The sequence below is a fragment of the Dermacentor andersoni genome, chromosome 2 (assembly GCF_023375885.2).
Source record: "Dermacentor andersoni chromosome 2, qqDerAnde1_hic_scaffold, whole genome shotgun sequence".
Classification (NCBI taxonomy): Eukaryota; Metazoa; Arthropoda; class Arachnida; order Ixodida; family Ixodidae; genus Dermacentor; species Dermacentor andersoni.
This window is the reverse complement of record NC_092815.1, coordinates 6,784,144-6,803,669: the sequence shown is the minus strand read 5'-3', so window position 1 is coordinate 6,803,669 and position 19,526 is coordinate 6,784,144. Positions and strand designations below refer to the sequence as shown.

The window sequence follows — 19,526 nt, the reverse complement described above, 5'->3', positions numbered from 1 at the left end:
GGGCTCCAAGAGCTTAATTAGCCCTAATGCTTCAAGAGCTGGCAAACAGAGAAGAATATGGTGCAAAGGGCTGATGACATAGTGTGCTTGATGAGAAGATTTCCCCTTTCATTGAACTTCTGCCTCGAATTTGCCCAAAACATTCAGGTGAGCCCCACTTGCACCAGTCAGCACCTCGCCTACCTTCCATAGACTAGAGGGTAAAAGTGGAAAAGATGACGGTACTACAGAAACTTCAGCACCCGTATCCACCTTAGCAAAGACTGGTACATTGTTAATTTTTACTTGAAGGAATCGCGACTGTGCTAAAGTGTCCCTTGATACCACAGCTGTGGCACTTCTGTGCCTTCACTGGGCAGGCAGTCCTGGCGTGCACGTTGCCGCCACAGAAGCTGCAGCATTCATCCCGACATGCTGGACCTTTGTTTCCGAAGACTTTCCTCTGCTGTATCTTCTGATGACCCACGGCGTTAACGCCACCCTCGCCGCACTCCAGAGACCAGGAACCGTTGCTGATGCCTTTGTTAAGCATTGTGACTGCACTGGTCCCTCGGCGATTACCTAGCACTTACATGTGGTGCAAAAGGAAAAAAAAAAACGACTGGCAGCAGCCGTGCGCTCCGAGTACCGAATTTCAATCGCCGAGCACTGTACATTTCCGACACTGCTTCGTTATGGTCTAGTTGTTCTACCATTAATAAAGGAGCCATTCATAAGCAAGAGCATTATGTCCTATGTGAATTACCTGTCTTCGCCTCCTCAAGTGTAACGGCTCCGGAGCTTGGGCACCAAAGGCAAGCACTCAGATTTGCAGTCATCATTTTGCCGTATTATCAGTGCATCAGTCTCCTTTCTAGGGTGCACTTTTGCTCCTCGCGCTTCCCAAATATGGTTGCGTCTGGCACATGACCGTTTGCTGTGCATCAACGGCGAATGCTAACGCACCGGCGTGTTCACACTCACCACCACCAATGGCTCTCGTAGCGCTAAGTTGTGTGAAATGAGCCATGAGTGAAGATTGGACTAGTTTCTAAGAGATTAAGAATGGTGAAGCATTGCAAAGATAAAAACGTTACAACAGACAGAAAATGGGAACTTACTGACACATGTGCGATAGTGTAGCAGCTCAAGAAACAAAAAAGGGAGATGTACGCCTCCTTTCTTGGCCCATAATTTTCGCGCTCTTCCTCTGTTTACATGATTAAATACGTGACAATGTTAACATGCACAGCAAAATAACATCTGGAATATAACTGCTGGAGTTCCACATCTTAGCTTGCCACAGTGAACTCTGTTCGTGGGTAGAAATCTGCATCACAATTTGTACAATTTTTTTGCGTTATATGTTACCTGATGCCATGAATGTGGCCTGCCTTGTACAAGTGGCAACCTCTCTCAAAAGCAGACACGCGAAAATGCGTCTTCCGGTATGCCAGGCCTCAAAACCCGCAGTGCGAAATCGCTGGAAGCACTGTGAGCGCCTTTGCCTCGTCGTCTGCTTCACATGCCAGTGCTCTGGACCACTGCCGTTCGTGGCGCTGTCCGCCTCTGGTGTGCCACTGGAGCCTTACGATGGCCACCCAGAGCCTCAATAAATCCGTTTTCATGAAAGTCAAGGGGCAGCAGCAGATTAAGAATTTTTTTTCTAGAAGTCACGAAATATTAGAGCACCTCCAGAACGATGCTAGGCAGTGGTTCATACTGAAAAGGTGAATCTTTTCATACGTTCAGTTGCCAGCAGGACCATTTGGGATTAGTTTCTGCCACCTTACATATATGGCAATGACCCTCAAAGGGTTAACGCATGCACTTGACGCATATGTTGCTGGCACTCTCGTGTATTTTGCATGGAGTGGCAAGAGATTTTTTTGGCAGTTCAGCCACACTCTGTCCCACTATCTGTACTCGTGTGTTTGGGCGTTAGTGCTGTGTTTCCGATTTTCCTCTGCTTAGCATCTGCCCTGTATGGTGCAGCGTTTGCCATGTGTTTGCCATGTTGGAAGAAAACCACCTTTAAAATCTTGTGCACTACAGTACACTTCTGTTAATTAGACTCCGGTTAATTCGATTCCAACCGAAGGTGCCAGCCGGTGCTCATGCATTTCTATGGACTCATATGTTCGTTATTTCGATCCTAAAATTTGAATTTTCCAGATAATTGAAACTTGACCAGTCCATATGCCCGCATTGGGGTCACTCAAAGGGGTGGCCTTAATAACAACTCCTTGTGGCAGCATCTGTCTCGGCAAAGCTTCGGGGACTGTGAATGCATTGAACAAACATCGTCTCCCGTCCAAAATGGAAATTTTCGGCACGCCCTAGGAAGGTCTTCAAGCAATAATGGTAGCTCATTGATGTCTGATTACAGTACTTACCTGATTCTTATAACAGGCACTTTTTGTTTTCCATGAAAATTGGGCCGAAAATTGCCTGCACAGTGAAATCAGATACGAAACCAAAACTGCCTTCGCGGCAATCATATGCTTTACCGCATAACATGTTTGTATTGCAGGGAGGCTGACTTCGAAAACTATGCGGCAAAGCTGACTTTAGAAACCCGGCCACTATTCTGAAAAATTGAGTACGCATTACATTTCTACTCTGGTTAGGAGCTTTCAGTAATTTCTATGTTAGTTTTCTACTTTGTATAAATAGAAAGTGGGTGCACGCTTGATTCAGACGCACATTAAGCTCAAGCAAGCACTGCGAAATGAACGAGCAGTGTGCTTTGGCATATTTTTCTGCATCTTGCTTAATTCGCCCCGCCGAATAATTCGCTAAAGTTCGTCGGTCCTGTCAGAGTCGAACTAATGGAAGTTGACTGTACTTTTGCCATGGCTTGGATTCCACTGCTTCTTCGAGATAATAAATAATTTCCTTCAATCACCTTGCCTGAAATGTTTCCTTGTTCAATGCCTTAACATAAGCAATCTGTGAATGCTGGTCAGCACTCTCTGCAGCTCACTGATTTCAGACAGACGCTCCAGCACCACCTTGACAGCTGTTGGAGCTGCCCACGCTGTATCAACTTCATAACAGATGGCTAGTCAGAAATGCTTGCCTGGCCTGCTATGCTACACAAGATGTTAAACACAGGCCGGCAGAATAAGCAAACACTCATTCACCAATATCTCTTGTAGACTATTTACTCACTCAGGTTCACACCCACTTACTAACACTCCATGTCACCCCTGCGAAATGAGTGCACAGTGAGAACGAGTCAGTGTACCTGCGAATGAGCACGTCAACCTATGATGTTGGTGAGAAATATGGTATATAATGATAATCATATGAGAACACACTGATGGCACATACACCCATGCACACTATAAAGCTATTCACAATTTCTCATTAAGCCCTGCGGTTTTAAAGTTTTCATGTCAAGAGATAGCCAGCTCGAAAGCCTGTAAATGACAACTTCACATGGGACATGATTGGGAACCTTGCCTCATTCTACTTAGATTCCCTTAAATTCAATGCAAAATGATCGAGACAAGGCACTTGTCCTGTTGTACTAAGTTACACATGGCAGTGGTCACCAGCTGCATGCAAGGTGAACCCAGCATGCATGGTGAACACAAAATGAGATGTAGTGAACATAAACAAAATATGGTTAACCAATTAGAAAGTTTTGAAACAGTAAATTGTACTTTTATGTTTCTCGCAACCTATTTCTATGCTGAGCAAAAATCTCAGTTCTTCATTACATGTCCCGCTCGCGGGCAACGAGGCAGCCCACGCCACAGCTCGAGGTCTCACACGGCGAGCCGCCGCAGATTATGCGGCCGCCGCCCCCGCCCCCGCGAGCGGGGCATCGGATCTGCCTGATCGGGACACTACAACAGAAATGCAGCAACAAGAATCACAATGGTCGTGGGGCGATCGCCTGACCATGTTCAGAGACCTCACCCAACACTACAGACTCCAAAGACGCACATTCCCGCCACCACACGACAAGTTAAACAGGAATGAGGCCGTAACTTTACGCTTGCTCCAGACACACAGCTACCCTAGCCCCGCGGTCCTACATCACTTCTACCCAGGTTTATATCCAACAGATGCCTGTAAAGCTTGCAGACAACGAGCAACGCTGCGACACGTGCTCTGGGAATGTGCCGGCAACCACGGTAATGGGACCACATCCGTTCGCGACGCGTCCGTAATCGCGGCCGTTACCACAGTACGGGAAGCCTCGAGCTCGCTTCTCCCCGACGCCGCCCCAGCTGCGGGGGCCGCCGGGGACCTTCTCCATCGGCATTGCCGCCGCTGGGAGGCGGCTCTCAAAAGTTCAGAGTTGGCAGACCAGCTCTGGGCCGTCCGGCAAGCCAAAGGTGCCGCCCGAGTCCAAGGACTTCGAGCCGCCACCTGAGGCCACCACAACGAAACTGCCGGCCATTCATTAATAAAGTTTCTTCTCTCTCCCTCTCTCTCTCCATTACATCAGTAATAACTTATCTCCCATCTTGTCAAATGCTCTAGTCAGTTGTTTCTTTAAGGGCTGTGCTAGGGTATAGTACCATGTCAAAACCTCCGTTAGTCTGATTCCTTTTTTCCTTTGGTACTATTCACCATTCACTTCATACCTAACTGCCATTAATTAGCCACACACTGGTGAGCTATGGGGATGTTCAGCCTCATGGTGGACCAGGCACGACGAAAAGCATGAGCCACCAAGTATGACTCCATAAAAGGTTTTGCCAGCTAGAGCCAATCTCGACCAATCTTCCAACTCCGTTTTGGTAAATATGTCAGCTTTGAGCATTTTGTAAGCTAGTCAATGCCGAGAAAAAGAATGATTCTTTTTTCCCATTGGAGGATTAACTTGAGTGTTCTCAGTACGCACCAGTGCCAGCGATTGCAGGACAAGGAAGTGGTAGAGGTACTGCAGCGCCAGGCTGAGCAGCCCCCAGCTGAGGTCGGCCAGGGGCTCTGTGCTAAACACGCCGCCCAGCCGCATGAGGTAGCAGGGCACGGCCAGCATCAGTCCATGCTGCACCCAGTACACCTCTTGTTCCAGCGGCAGCAGCCGCGTGTTCAGCACCGGAAACAGAAGTGCCAGCAGGGGACCATTCAGCCAATGGATGTGCACTCGAAACAGCACCGTCAGCAGGCAAGACGTGGGAGGTGCCGCCAGCATTACTATCTGAAACAGGCAACACTGAAATGTAGGTTCTCCGCCACCCTTATAGCAGCATTCAGAGTGAGAGCTTGGCAACAGGAGGAGCACAAAGAAAACACAGTGGCTGAAATCAAAACTCAAGCACTTCAGCTCTCAAGTCTTTATATCTAATATTTTGCCTGGGAAAAACATTTCGCTGATTGTGTATAATGTCCCAAAACCACACTGTTGTGGAGGGCTCCAAGTACATTTTTACCACCTAGGAATCGTTATTGTGCACGTAAAGCATTCTTCTTGCATTCCACCCTCATCAGAAAATGGCTGGCAATTTAATCTGTAAACTTGAGCTAAAGCAATGGGACACAACAGCGACTGAATAAAAAGAAATTACGGTTTTTTACATGCCAAAACCACAATCTGATTATGCGGCATGCCATAGTGAGGGACTCCGGAAATTTGGACCACCTGGAGTTCTTTAACGTACACCTATATTTAAGTATACAGACCTCGTGCGTAGCAGCGCAACACCATGGCCACTAAGCCACCTTGGTGGGTGCCACTAAATTAAGGAAAATGTGTACTCAGCAGTAGTATTTAATTTACATGGCCTTATATAAAAATTGCCTACTCCCTCAAAGACCCTACAGGTGACACTGTGCTTACACAATGGACTCCATGCTCTCCCATATTTGCATTAGCCATGACAAAGGCAGCACAGATTTAACAAGTGCAGGTGAGCTCCACTGGAAGCAGTGCGGCAGCAAAGAGCTTGTGGCAGGCGCTCTGCACCTGTAGCATGGTGATGATGTGGCAGGGGTTGAGAATGTAGATGACGGTGCGTGAAGCAAACTTGAAGCCAAGTTCCATGCCAAACACCAAACAGAGCAGCACCAGCAGACACCGCTTGCCCCCACGATCTTCGCGCACAACTTTTGGCGCTGGAGGCACCTGCACATGAACATCCCTTCTGCTTGGCAATGCCGTCGTCATACAGGAACTATCATTGAAACCTGCAGCAAAAGACTTCTACAGCTTTAAACAGCACAGCAGACTGAGTCATGTATATCCTTCGCTGATATAAAAAAAAACATTTGAGTGAACTTTGCGTTGCTGTACCTGAGTAAGATCTTGCCAGCTGACGCTCAAATTCATATGCATATAAAAAATGCACAGCCCATACTGGCGAAATCGAACAGGCTCTCAAAAATATTGCCACAGTGTACGCATGCTCATGGTAAATGTTTTGAAAGAATATAATCCTTTCATCCTGCCCGTTGGAAATTTACTTCAACACATTTCCAGTGCATTCAACATCATTAAAAGATCACCAACAAAAGATTTCCAGCTTTCAACAATTGAGCAACTGCTGTTCAATTACTTTGTACAATAAGTTATCACCCACAGAATATTGCTGGTGAAAGTTACCGAGAAACTATTTTAAATAAGAGTTTTAAGACCAAGCCGACAGCTGCCTTTAAACTGCAGCACCTTGCAACATCGACATCAACTTTATGCGTGCTAGCCTCTCTCCAACATTCCACAAGAGCTGCTGATGTTCGATGGGGATGCTCAAACGCACGGACCAGGATGGAAAAGATGCCCCTTGCCTGCTGAGCTGCTCACCTGACTGTTTTTTTGGCTCCGTGCTCTCCCGTGTGCACCCTTGTCACACGTGGGAACCAAAGAGGTCCCAGGCACAAGGGTAAGAACAGACGTTTTACATCGAAGCTGTCTATGGCTAGGATCTGGAAAAAAATTTGTCCGAGATGTTGACAAATAACCTAGCCACGTGGTACACAGCAGCAAGGTGTGAGCAAGCGCTGCTGCATCGCCTCTCTGCAGCGGAACACGTGATGTGACGTCACACCTTCACATTTGTGAGCCGGTGACTGAAGGTCAAACGCACGTCGAGACTGACCGTGGAAGTTGTGCCTTGAGGAGTAGAGCTTTCGCTCTAAAACAATACGCCGGAGCGATGAACGCTGTTGGCCAAACGCTAGTCTATGACGATCCATGTCAAAACATCAGTGTATATGTATAAAGCAAATATTATTATTATTATTATTAAAAAGAAAAATTAAAAATTTTGGCAATTACAATTTTTGTAATAAACAAAAAATTTATTTGAAAAAGAAAAGGATGAAACAAACAACATATTTACACGAGTTTGTGCCTTTGAAAAATTATGGGGCCTTACGTGCCAAAACCACTTTCTGATTATGAGGCACGCCGTAGTGGGGGACTGCGAAAATTTGGGCCACTTGTGGTTCTTTAACGTGCACCTAAATCTAAGTACACAGGTGTTTTTGCATTTCACCCCCATCGAAATGCGGCCGCCGTGGCCGGGTTTCAATCCTGCGACCTTGTGCTTAGCAGCCCAACACCATAGCCACTAAGCAACCATGGCGGGTTGGGTTTGTGCCTTTATTCAACCCATATAGCATAACCATCATATAGAACTGAATATAGCTATCAAGCAATACAGCTTCGCTGGCCTTCCATCTTCACATAGTGGAAGGGCTCTGAATTTATTTCCCACACTTTTGCCCTCCAAAGTAGGAGCACAGGCGTTGCACAAGGACGGGCATTACATTAGTAAATATGGTACTTTTTAAGTGCACTATCCTTGGAAAACAGCGAGCCACTTTGGAAATGTGCAAATAAAAATTGGTTGAAGCACATATGGCAGGCATTGGCAGGTTATCCTTGAAAAGAAGAGTGCACACTCATCGCATAGTACCAACTTTTAGGTATGGTTCCGGGTTTTCAATTACTCCTACGAGATCCGAAAAACACTTCCTGGTAAAAAGACAATTTGGATTCATCCGAAAACCACCAGATTATCAGGGCCCTCAGCTGTGACCACAATATGGCGCAGTAACAACACTTGCAGGAATGAGTGAAAAGCTCAAGGCATTTGTTGTGACAGCGAACTCCCCAAAGAACTTGCTGATCAGGTTGAGTCCCTACAAAAAAATATAGAAACGATCTGCTCTCCACAAGTACAGAACTAGAAGCTCAGGCTACATATTTACATGACTTTCGCTCTCTTCTTGCCGAATGCCTACAGTTGATGCTAAGTCAATGCTATGGTGCATCTTTGACAAACTTTACAAAGGGCACAGACTGCACGCTTGACATCTTGGGCGAGGAGACGCTCTGTGAGGTCATTGGGAGACGCTGTTGCAGAAAAGGGGAGCTTAACCGTGCAGCGGAACACTTCACATGACTTGGGGTACACAATAAAGTCACTCTACTAGTACCGTGCTCTAATTGTCATTATTATTATTTTATTATTATAAATAATGAAACCAAAGATGAAGGCAAAAATGCACATTCAACACTTATGAGCAGTTGTTCTCTGTCATTCTACCACTGCGGTATGCGTACCTTCTTTGCAAGGGAGTTCGCAGAATACAGTCGAACCTGGATATATTGAACCCACATATAACAAATTATTGTGTGCGTCGAACAGCTGTAAAATCCCCTTGGAAATTCTCGTACAAAATTTTTATTTTATATATTGTAGCGATGCAAATTATCTATATATTGAACTTTTTTGTGATCCCCTTCAGATTCGATATATCCAGGTTCGACTGTATCAGGCACACACTATTAGAGAAATCCTTGAGCCCCTAGTTTTCTCATCATTTCATACACTTGGCAGGATCTACTGGCTTTTGATATATCCAGTGCGAATGTTGAAAGGGTAATGTTGGTGTTTAGTTTTGTAAAGCAGAAAGAGTGCAGCACAATGACAGGCTCCAACATACGTAAATGTGCATGTACATATTATGGTAAGTTACAACGGTAATAAACCCCAATACTGTAACTGTTGACTGTAAATGTAAAGAAAAAGAAAGAGACAGAAAGGTTTATGTGGATGTACTGTATTTTCCTCTCTCCAGTCAAGGCTATTATTGAGGTATGGGGAAGCTAAGGCAAATAACAGTCAAAAAGTCGAGAAACATTGAATTTTATTGTGCCTTAAAAGAGATCTCTATTAAACTTGAAGTATAATCTCAAAAATGCAAAACCTTATTTAAGGGGAAGATAAGGAGGGATAAGATTAGGAAGATAACAAAGAAGGCTTGAGAGAAAGCTATGAACCGTGCAACAAACAATGTAATGGAAAATGATAGGCATAATCTTAAGAGGAACACAGCCAGTGTGAGCAAACACGTGTAGCTGCATTGATATTCAGGTTGAGATTAAGAGATGGAGTCGAGTATGGCAGGCAGACGTGGTGCGATTAAATTTGCAGGCATCGTACGGAGTCAGCTGATGCAAGACAGGTGCAGTAATAAGAGATCGTTGGGAGTGGGTCCTGCCGTGAACATTAAAAAAGATAGGCTGATCATGATTTTGCACAGTGCACGGTGTTCCAGAGCCTGGTAACGGCCATCTCCGCAAGCGATTAACTTTTGAGCCCAATGAGGAAAGAAAGAACAAGCAGAGGAAAATGTGCAGTAGGAAGTAGTTCTCTAACGAAAGAGACAAAACATTCGATCGTTCTATGCAGATGCCGAACTCTTTATCCCGGCCATTACGGCTTTTTATATGTGCAGCATGCGTGACATAAATGAACAAACTACAGAAATCAGTCATGGACACCTGTCTTTGGCGCTACCGCTGGTCCATACTTTCAGCGCGTGATCACTGCTATCGAGGAGGAAGTAGTTTATATGAGGAATAATAATTCTCATACACAGTTCTCGACTGGCCGACTGAGGTGACAACGCAGTCGGCCGCGCCAATGCGCGAAAATGAACGCACTCGGAATGGAATCGTATTATCGACTTTGATCCATCATAGGTGCGCTGATCCTGGCTTGGTCGATGGGCCAACAGTTCATTTGCCAACAAACGGACCCACCTGCAGACGCCGCCAGCTCCACAGCGCTAGTGCCGTAGCCCAGAGCACAGCCAGCAGCGTTTCCCAGAGGCGCCTCCGGGTGGATACGAATTGGGCGCACTCGGGCCCGCCGTTGCCTGCCAAGCTGTGGTTGACACCCGCGTATGCCCACCCGGAAACGGCGAACAACGACGAGGATGCAGCAGTGCTTAAAGTGCACGGCTCAGTTTGACCGTTCGCCATGCCGCTCATGATTACACAAATTCGACACTTGTTTCACCACCTCGAGTGAAAGCCCCGTGAAGTCCTCCAAACTTGCCACGACCCAAGAAATGCGAAAACCACGGTAACTACGACCACCGGTGCAACTCCAACATCCATGGAGGAAAAAAAGCCATGCCATAGCCATGCGTTATGCCATTTCCAGCGCCAGATTTCCCTCTAGGTAATGTAGTGAGAAACTCTATGGTCATTTCCTCACGTCAATCTCGGAGGCTGCAACGCTTCATGCTTTCGGCACTTACGGCTCTTTTCGACGCCCGCTACTGCCACCCACAAAGCTGATTCCTGATTGTTGATATTCAGTAACATAAATTTTAAAAAATTTCCTACATTCATTTTTTTTATTTTCCTTCTAAAGAAACTTCAGGAGAGGAGATGGAAAAACTTATGTCTTTTGTTTTTCCATCTCCTCTCCTGAAGTTTCTTTAGAAGGAAAAGAAAAAAATGAATGTAGGAAATTTTTTAAAATTTAGATGGAAAAACTTATGTCTTTTGACCCGCCGTGGTTGCTCAGTGGTTATGGTGTTGGGCTGCTGGGCGCGAGGTCGCGGGATCGAATCCCGGCCACGGCGGCCGCATTTCGATGGGGGCGAAATGCGAAAACACCCGCGTGTTTAGATTTAGGTGCGCGTTAAAGAACCCCAGGTGGTCTAAATTTCCGGAGTCCTCCACTACGGCGTGCCTCATAATCAGAAAGTGGTTTTGGCACGTAAAACCCCATAATTTAATTTAATTTAATTTATGTCTTTTGAATTTATCATCATCATCAGCAGCCTATTTTATGTTCACAGGACGAAGGCATAGCACAGAACCACGGCCGCTCAATGAAACGCACAAGTGCGTTCCCATTGAGCGGCCGTGACAGAACACTCTTTATTCTATGGGCACATTAGGCACCATAGAGCATAGATTCAAGTAAAACTCTTGCTTGGGCTAGTTGGTTCATGCTTGAAGTAGGTAAAGGCAAGGCGCAGAAGACCAGGACTTAGGAAGAAGAACACAAACGACAAGACGGGCAAGTCCTGGTCTTCTGCGCCTTGCCTTTACCTACTTCAACAGAGCATAGAGTTTGAAACTCTGTGGTAGGCATTATAGAGTTTTATATTAGTATACCTAGAGAGAAATCTGGCGCTGCGATCGTTCAACCCAACGTTACTGGACTGGTTCAACCGTGTTCAACCATCATAAGAATATGATAAGAATGATAGAAAAGTACAGGCTTCGGATTGACATTCTGTTGGCTGGCGAACTAGTCCACAAGTATTTTTTGGCAGTTTCGGTTTCGCTCCCAGCGCAATTGCTATAACCTGCAGTGGGACAGTGCAACGCAAAGTTCTCTGCGTTTGTTATGTTGCTCGAAGTGTCGATAGCGCGCTGGGCCAGAGGCTAGGACGACGTTTGTGTCGCCGTGTGGTGTCGAAGCCCTGACGAGAAGGTGACTGCATCGTAAACGTTGAAAGAATGTGTTTTGACCTTGGTTTACTAATTGTGTTAGGTTGGCGCTGTAGCGTTACGTGCTTTATGAAACTTCAGAATAGGAAAAAGAAGGCACTGCTGATACAATGCATATATAGTTGTACTTCTAGTGGCTTTACAAACAAATTTTATTGAGGGCTTCATTATGCATTGCTCGATCGTTTGTGTGCTCATCGAAATGCGTGTTTTAGGACTTTGAGAACACAAACTTACTTGTGGTAGGAAAGGTTGCTGCTTCCTGGCTGCAGTGTCGCAAAATGGGTAAGTGCAAAGCCACGCCATAACGCTTCGGAACCGGTACGTCAATATAGTATATAATGAAGCGTACTCGTAGGAGGCCTCAAGCATCCCTGCTAGCAGTCCACCAGATGTGCTTAAAAGTACTTGAAGACGTCCAGCAATCGTGACAGCCGACGCAGCCTTTCGAAGGAGCGAGAGAGTTCGAAAGTGCCTGTCGTCTGCGAGAAAAGTATCGCGTTTGCAGCGAGCACGTGTCGTAGCAGACGACACTTGCAGCATTCCGCTCAAGGGCGCAACACTTTCTCACAATACAACATTTTTATTTCCATAAATACTTGAGTATATTTATATAAGTACATGCACGGTTGTTATTGCTGTTGCAAAAATAAATAATTATTCTAGCTGGCGTTAAATCGGGAACAGAATCGCACAAGAATGCATACCCTAGATAAACTATAGTAAGCCGTGCTTCCATCTTAAAGTCATACAAAGTTTATGTAGCGTGTTGTACATTATATAACATACTGCAGAAATAAAATTAGATTTTACGCGATAATATTTGAGTACAGCTTTCAGTTTGCCGCCAGGTGCACGACGCGTGCACCTGGCGGCAAAGCGGTAGCGATGCGGATATGACGAATATTGAAGAAACGTACGCAACTTGTTGATCTCTCTGTTGCGCCATGTTGCGCCTAGGCGTTCTTTATTCTATGCCTAGGCTGCCAGGCGCATTGCTTGCTCATCATTTGAATCGTTTGCGAGTGGACGGATGTCTCTCTCGTCGTCCGCTCTCCCTGTTGCGATCGTCATTTGAGCTGTTGCAAGAATGTCGATGCGTAGCGTGGCCGGCGGGAGCTCGAATTAAACCCCTTTGATAATTTGAAAGTAGCGACACTCTCCTCCTCGCGGCGCTTTCCTCCTCGATTCTCTAGTGTTCCTGTATATGCTCCCTGCGGGAGCATATACAGGAACACTACGATTCTCCTCCCCCGCCGGCTGCGCACGGCACGTTTTTTTTTCTGGGTGCCCACGGGCGGGCCGCAGCATTCTATGGAGGCGTGTAATTTTGGGCCAGTAGCGCGCCCCAGTGGTGCTGAAATTTTTGAGAAATGCTCATAACAACATCGATAATGCTGAAGGCAACGTTTACGAAGAGGTTGGTTTTTTTCTTAAAGCCGTATGAATGGGGCATACTGTTGTAAAAAAAGCTTTGAGGCGAACTCTATACTCCAGATAATATTTCTGCCACATGATGAGATGCTTTACGTTGTGCGTCTGATCTAGTATTGTTTGTGGCATAGCAGGGGGCGGCAGAAAGTTAGGGGTGGGCGGATGACATTAAAGGGACCCTGAAACGATTTTGACGATTTTCTACAAACATACTGGGTCGTTAGAGTAGGTCCTTCTGATCGTTAATTGACACATCTAAGTGCTCCGCGTAAAGCGCGTAATTTATTATAAGGTTTTAAAAATGCACATCGCTGCCGATCGCAGCACGCTGCTCGGCGGAATTTTAAGCCGCCCCTACCCATATGACGGAAATCACCCATATGACGTCAGTGGGGCGAGCTATCCGATTGGCTGACCAGGGCGCGTGACCGATAATTTTTCCAACTTTATGGTAAACAAATGATCTTCGTAATAGTTGGAATGTAGTTAATTTGTTTTTATAAAAAGAAAGTAACATAAAAGGAAGGCACAAGAACAATTTTTTAGTACACTTAAGCACTTCCGGCACACAGCAAGCGTCGTCTGCTTGTGTTATAACGTACTCCAATTTGACGAGAGCTCCGCGGTCAGAGTCGGTCTGTCTTTTCGCGAGCACCTAGGCAACGTATCCTAACAATAACGATAAGTGCGATCGAGAGGCTGTATCATCGCTCAGAATCCTTCACAGCTGAAAACGACCTATAGTGCTGCATTGAATTCCGACTGAACAACAACAGTTGGCGACGTGCGAGGTGATGGACGGAGTTTAAAGGGACACTAAAGCGAAACAACAAATCAGTTTAGACTAATAAAGCATTCTTTGAGAACACTGCAGGCAGTTATTTCAAAATAATAGTTCGATTATTAGATGAGGAAATCAAGGTCGAAATATCAGCATTTGAATTTCGCGCCGAAACCTCGACGCCCCAGCCGCGTTGGCTGAGTAAAGGTTCCCGAAACTTGCCATGTTTAATATTTGGTGTTCTTTAGAACACAATATAGTCAATCTGTACCGCTATATAATTAGGCGGTAGAAGATGCCGTCAGAATCCATGACGTCACAGCGACCAGGTCCCAATGGGCATGTGAACTCCTCTGGACATCCACTAGAATACCGATTCTGGATATTTTGGTCATCCATAGGACGTCCGCAGATCGCCTAAGGGCGTACGGCGGACATCCACAGGACTACCAGGCGCATACTAATTGGCAGTCCGAGGGGTGTCCCGCGGATGTCTAGAACGGATATACGGATGTTCCACGGACGCAAGCATTTGTTTATGTTTTCATTGCTAAACGTCCGTCAGACATTTGTACGACGAACCGTGGACCATTAAGGGATGTCTGCAGGATGTTCATTTTTATTTAAATGGGCTAAATAGCACAGTTAGCGTAAACATTGGCCTTCTGTAGAATCTGTGCTGCAAAGATGATGCAGTACTGGCATGTACTAATGAAAATACAACTTGCACCCATGGAACGCAGACTCCAAAGCAAGCTAAGTTTACATAAAATGGAGAGACAATCACTCTCACAGATATTTTTATTCATTTCTATTTCAAAAGCTCGATTTAATACAGAGTCGCTAGTAATGCAAGTGTTACAAGTATTCAAACACAGAACTGGTCACAAGACAAGATACTGCAAACCTATATAAGATTCAGAGAGAGAATTAATGCATGTAACAGTCCTGCATTATAATAAATGTCAACAACTTATTACCACAAACTAAGACAAAGGCTGCAGGTGACAGCTTTTACAGCAGTACATTAAAATTTCCAGCCCCCAAGTGCTACAAGAGTGAAATGAGATCACATAATATAAGAACGTATACTAAGCACCACTATCGCGATAATACATATTTAGAAACATCAAGGTAGGCAGGACCAGGTGTAGCCCTCAGTGTACTTCAAAAGCATGGTACACTTCTTTCACTGCAATACACTTATTCTTCACCTTAACATCAGGGAACGTGAAAAAAAAAAGCACAGAATGCCACATGGAATACGAGACATGAAGAGAGCACAGGCATTGACTGTTTCATTAGCGTGAATGAATCGTGAGGTGAGGCTCGTCGAATCCCAGAAAAAAAGTTGGCAATCAGTACGCTATCACATTTCACTACATTCAGTAATGACTAAGGAACATAAAGGTACTGGCAATCCTCACACCTAAAATATCACACAGCTGAGACCTAAATTATTTGGACCGTGCCTTTTTTCAAATTCTAGCAATACCTTGGAAACAGCAAATGAACTCAGGCTCATAGAACCGGAATGGCACTGTTGTCCCCACGGAGCTCTCTTGCACAGAAGGACAAAACATGGGACATATTCACAGATGTTGGACAGAGCAAGCAATCATAAACTACGAGAAAGCTTTAAAGGGGCACCATCGTACGAATAAAGTAATCATTATATTTTATTTACAGCAGCTATATTTTTTGCGTTACAAAGCTGTAGTGACCACATTTACCTCACTCTGCGGAATATTATTATCGGGAACCTCTGGGATTCGCAGCTGCTTCACAGAGCTTGGAGAAGGTTGCGAGTCACTTTAATCCGAGTCTGTGTATACAAATGGTGCTCGGCAACGTCTTTTTTGAACCATGTCAGGGTCACTGCTCAGGTCCGATGTGAACTGACTTTTATTCAGCTTTTTACGTGCATGATCGTATGTGGCTAAACAAGAAATGACAATGCAATGGTCAAGTTTTTACTCTCATTTTGTTCTAAAAAATCACCATACCAAAACATGGCTCCCACCAATAACCCTTTTACAGAAATGTCAAACTGTTTCCACGTTGACTCCACCTGGTGCGATTTTTTTCACCATTGATGTAAGCTTTTCGGGCTTTGCGTGAGCTGGCCACCAACACTTGTTGTCGGAGATCCAACTTGTAGGAACAACTTCCACTTCTTCAGCTTTGGTGAATTCAACAGTGGCATAACGCATCTGAAGAAAGAACACATGCTTGAACAAGTTCGAAAACTGTGATCAGTAATAAAATCTCAATGTTAAACCACCATAATATGGCAAAACACCTCCCATTTTGTACTAGGAAAGATACATAATAAATTAACAAACCTGACTGTGAGCTCAAAAATTACCTGCCTGCAACAGCCACGCCAAAACAAAAATAAAAATATTTCTTCCATGGAACGAGTTACCAATTTACGAAGCAAAAGACTGCAAACACTATTCTATGAGAATAGTTGTTTAATGTGAATAGTGTAAACTTACAATCAGCTGACATTGCAATACAGTGCGCATACTTTAAAATATTGCTCCAAATTAGCCTAGGTCTCAAAGCTGCTAATTTTAGGATTTCTTTAGTAATTAGAAACCTTGACGGCGGGGTAAAGTCTCAATTATACAGCTGTGCTGTATGTTTAGGCATTTACAAGCCATGCAGTAGTCATGTTCAGGAGATCCCAAAGTATTACTTGTATTAAATGCCACATTTACAATCTCACCAGCTAATATAAAAGTTTTCAATTTTATCATGTGTTACTATAGAAATTAAATATGCATACATTGCTGCCTGACTCACGAAGTGGAAAGCCATCCGCACCGAATCTCAATCGCCCGGACTAATCGCGGTCACAGAATGTGGAGTCTTCTGAAAGTGTGTCATATTCTGACGACTCGGGTTTCTGAACGATTTCGTTCACTTTAACACAAGGTACGGTTTCCAACCATTTGCACAAGGACTGCGAAACAATAGATGGACTGGTCGGAGAACACTCCTGCCCGGTGCACGGAGAATAGAGAAGTTTAAAGGATTTCTTCGTCTCCCGTGCCGCTGTCTCTTCAGCAAATCTCTTGCGAGCTCTCTGCATACTTTGCGTGCGCTACAGAGTATTAATAGTGAGTAGCAGCTCCCAGCGACGTATGCGACCGCAAGCAATCGCGTACAGCAGCACCTCCTTGCATATATGCGACTAAAGGAAAGCCGCTCACGCGAACTACTGCGCATATGTGGCCTGTAGAACATACCGACAACATGGGTCGCTCCGGAAATTTGGACCACCTGGGGTTTTTTAACGTGCACCACAGTGTTTTCGCATTTCTCCCCCATCGACATGCGGTCGCCGTGGGCGGGATTCGATCCCGCCGACCTCGTGCTCAGCATCCCAACTAAGAAACCACAACGCGTCAGGAACACTGCATGATCTGTGATTGGAAACGTGCAAGTTTAGACGGCATTATTGATATATCCTAACAGTTTTTTTTTTTGCAAATTATTATAATTTAAATCCTGATTTGAGAGCGTTTTAATCTATAAATGCAGAACGTTTTGCACAACATGTTTAAATTTAGCGCGCTACGCACGCCGGTCGATCGCAGCGCTTACTTGTGGCGTCATCGCAGAAGTGTCCCCGGTTCTCCTATGTTTAGCCGTATGGATGACACACTGCCCCATTGCAGTACGCCAGCAGTTCACCATGCAATAACAGCCCGCCGAAACTGAAAAGTGTTTTCGGTGTTGTCAGCGTTCTGGGTTGAAAATGCACGTCATGGAAGCTTTTTGCAACAAGGTTGAGCAGGCCAGAAGCAATACAAGACAAATAGCGCAGAATTTCAAAGCTGCGCTGCATAAACGCCAGTCAATAGGTAATTTTAACTATTTTTCGTAAGTGAACAACAGCGGTACAACGCCGTGCTTGTTTTTTTCCAGTGCTTGAGCTTCACGACAATTTGGAGACCAGCAAACGTGAGAGGCGGAGATACTCAAAGGGTATGTCACTGCATTCGTTACGAATTCAGCCGCTTTCGTGATGTGGTAACGTGTTTGAAAAGTTCCTAATGAATGCGCTTGCTTTCGAGAAATTCAATTGTATAATTTTACCCCTACTGGAGCGTCTTTGCTGGTTTGCTCTCTGTTGCTCAGCCATTGAAGATGGATTTGAAGACATCGTAGAATTAATGCGGCGTTACCAGCTGATGATGGAAAAGAAGAAACGGGATACGGAACAGTTGGCTGCCCTCGCCGCCATCTGCGACGAGAAACAGAAACGGCTGGAACTGCACACCTTGGGCAAGTCTGCCTCCGAATGCTTTTTTCAGTGCGCCCGTATGTCAGAACGACGGTGCGAGCGCTATTGCGAAACGCGTGTCAGGAGCCCATGACTTAGGGAAACTGCGTCGTGCGCGTCTCTGCACTTCACTACAGGCAGCGAAATAAAGTTTCCGAATATTTCAGCAAGTTTAATGTGTGTCCACAAAAATATACATGACAGTGGCATGTCTGCCCAGAATAATATTTTAAGTACGAAAAGTATTATGCCAGAGCCGTTCAATTTCTAATCTTACAAGCGAAGGCACTGTGTATAGTTGATCGAAATGAATGTCAGTGATGCCTCCAATTTAACTCTTGCATGTGTAGACATGTTTCGCCAATTGGCAGGAGCTATCACGTTGCATCACACTTTTTGATTGCAGGCTTTAAAACAAGTGGCACCTTGGTATTTGGCTTAGCAAGCTTTCATCCACTTCCGTAGCTCATGACAGAGTCGGGGGTTACATAGTTGGCTAGCTGACTTGCCAGTGGCATGCATGTGTAGAAACATCTAGTTCACTTCCCTTATATGCCTTAAAGAAGTGCAGTGCTCTGTCATGGAAAATGTCCGTTGCTCAAGACGTCGTATCTCGGTGTTGTTCTGACGTCAGCGCGCACGCGGCAGCTGTCACAGACTATATCTGGCGGCCATCCCCTCCCCGTGTTCCCTTCTCCTTACCCTGTGGTCTGGGGGCAACGCCCCAAGACAATAAAGCTGGCTTTTTCCTTGCTGGCACTAGCAGTGCTGATGTCTGGTCACTTCAGATATGTATTTTGGTTGCATTGCTTCCTGCCTTTCAATTTTCAAACGTTGCTCATGTCTACATGCCTCGGAATTTAAAAGTTAGACACATTTAAAATGTTACATTCATTAAAGGAACATTTGCACTCAATAGCAGCTGAATGTTGCAAGGTAAACTGACTGGGGCTGCTTTTAAAGCAAGCTTTACAGTTGAAGAAATTCAGATCACTCAACTAGTGCCTACATTTGTGACACACATTACTACAGTTTGGCAGGAACACTACTAAAACCTTGACACAAAAGACCAAGAAATTGGTACACGTTCCACGACCATGCAACACCAAGGTACATAGTTTGTTTTTATTGACATGAAAATGTTTCTCATGCTCTGGCCACCAAAACACGTTGCTTTGTTCTCTACCATTGCAATTAATTCTCGGGGCATCTGAATCGACGGCTAGCCCAACCAGTACCTTTTCTCCTTTAAAGTCAGTGTTTCCATTTTAGTGATCTTGTTGCTAAATTTAGCAACAAATTTTTCT

The 19,526-nt window shown here is 45.1% G+C and overlaps 2 protein-coding genes and 1 long non-coding RNA gene across 6 annotated transcripts in view; 1 reads left to right on the top strand and 2 right to left on the bottom strand.

Moving 5' to 3' along the window:
- The window catches only part of LOC126543047 (transmembrane protein 164), a 37,545-nt gene extending 27,191 nt beyond the window's left edge, over positions 1-10,354 (bottom strand). The window contains exons 1-5 of the mRNA XM_072286106.1: positions 10,349-10,354; positions 9,995-10,181; positions 6,743-6,864; positions 5,909-6,067; positions 4,844-5,143 (exon numbers count right to left, since the gene is read on the bottom strand). Coding sequence (XP_072142207.1) covers positions 4,844-5,143; positions 5,909-6,067; positions 6,743-6,864; positions 9,995-10,181; positions 10,349-10,354 — 774 coding nt within the window. The remainder of the gene's footprint in view (positions 1-4,843; positions 5,144-5,908; positions 6,068-6,742; positions 6,865-9,994; positions 10,182-10,348) is intronic.
- A 4,351-nt stretch (positions 10,355-14,705) lies between these two features.
- On the bottom strand, positions 14,706-17,471 carry LOC129387894 (uncharacterized). The gene is made up of 2 exons (XR_008615044.1): positions 17,180-17,471; positions 14,706-16,135 (listed from the first exon to the last, which is right to left on the bottom strand). It is a non-coding gene; the product is annotated as an uncharacterized lncRNA (long non-coding RNA).
- A 134-nt stretch (positions 17,472-17,605) lies between these two features.
- LOC126543053 (uncharacterized) overlaps positions 17,606-19,526 on the top strand; it is a 44,933-nt gene continuing 43,012 nt past the window's right edge. The window contains exons 1-3 of one of the 4 annotated variants that reach the window (XM_055077566.2): positions 17,606-17,797; positions 17,862-17,921; positions 18,075-18,221. In XM_055077566.2, the coding sequence (XP_054933541.1) occupies positions 17,692-17,797; positions 17,862-17,921; positions 18,075-18,221 (313 nt within the window). In that variant the 5' untranslated portion in view covers positions 17,606-17,691. The remainder of the gene's footprint in view (positions 17,798-17,861; positions 17,922-18,074; positions 18,222-19,526) is intronic. The other 3 variants (XM_055077568.2, XM_055077569.2, XM_055077570.2) reach the window with 3 other exon arrangements.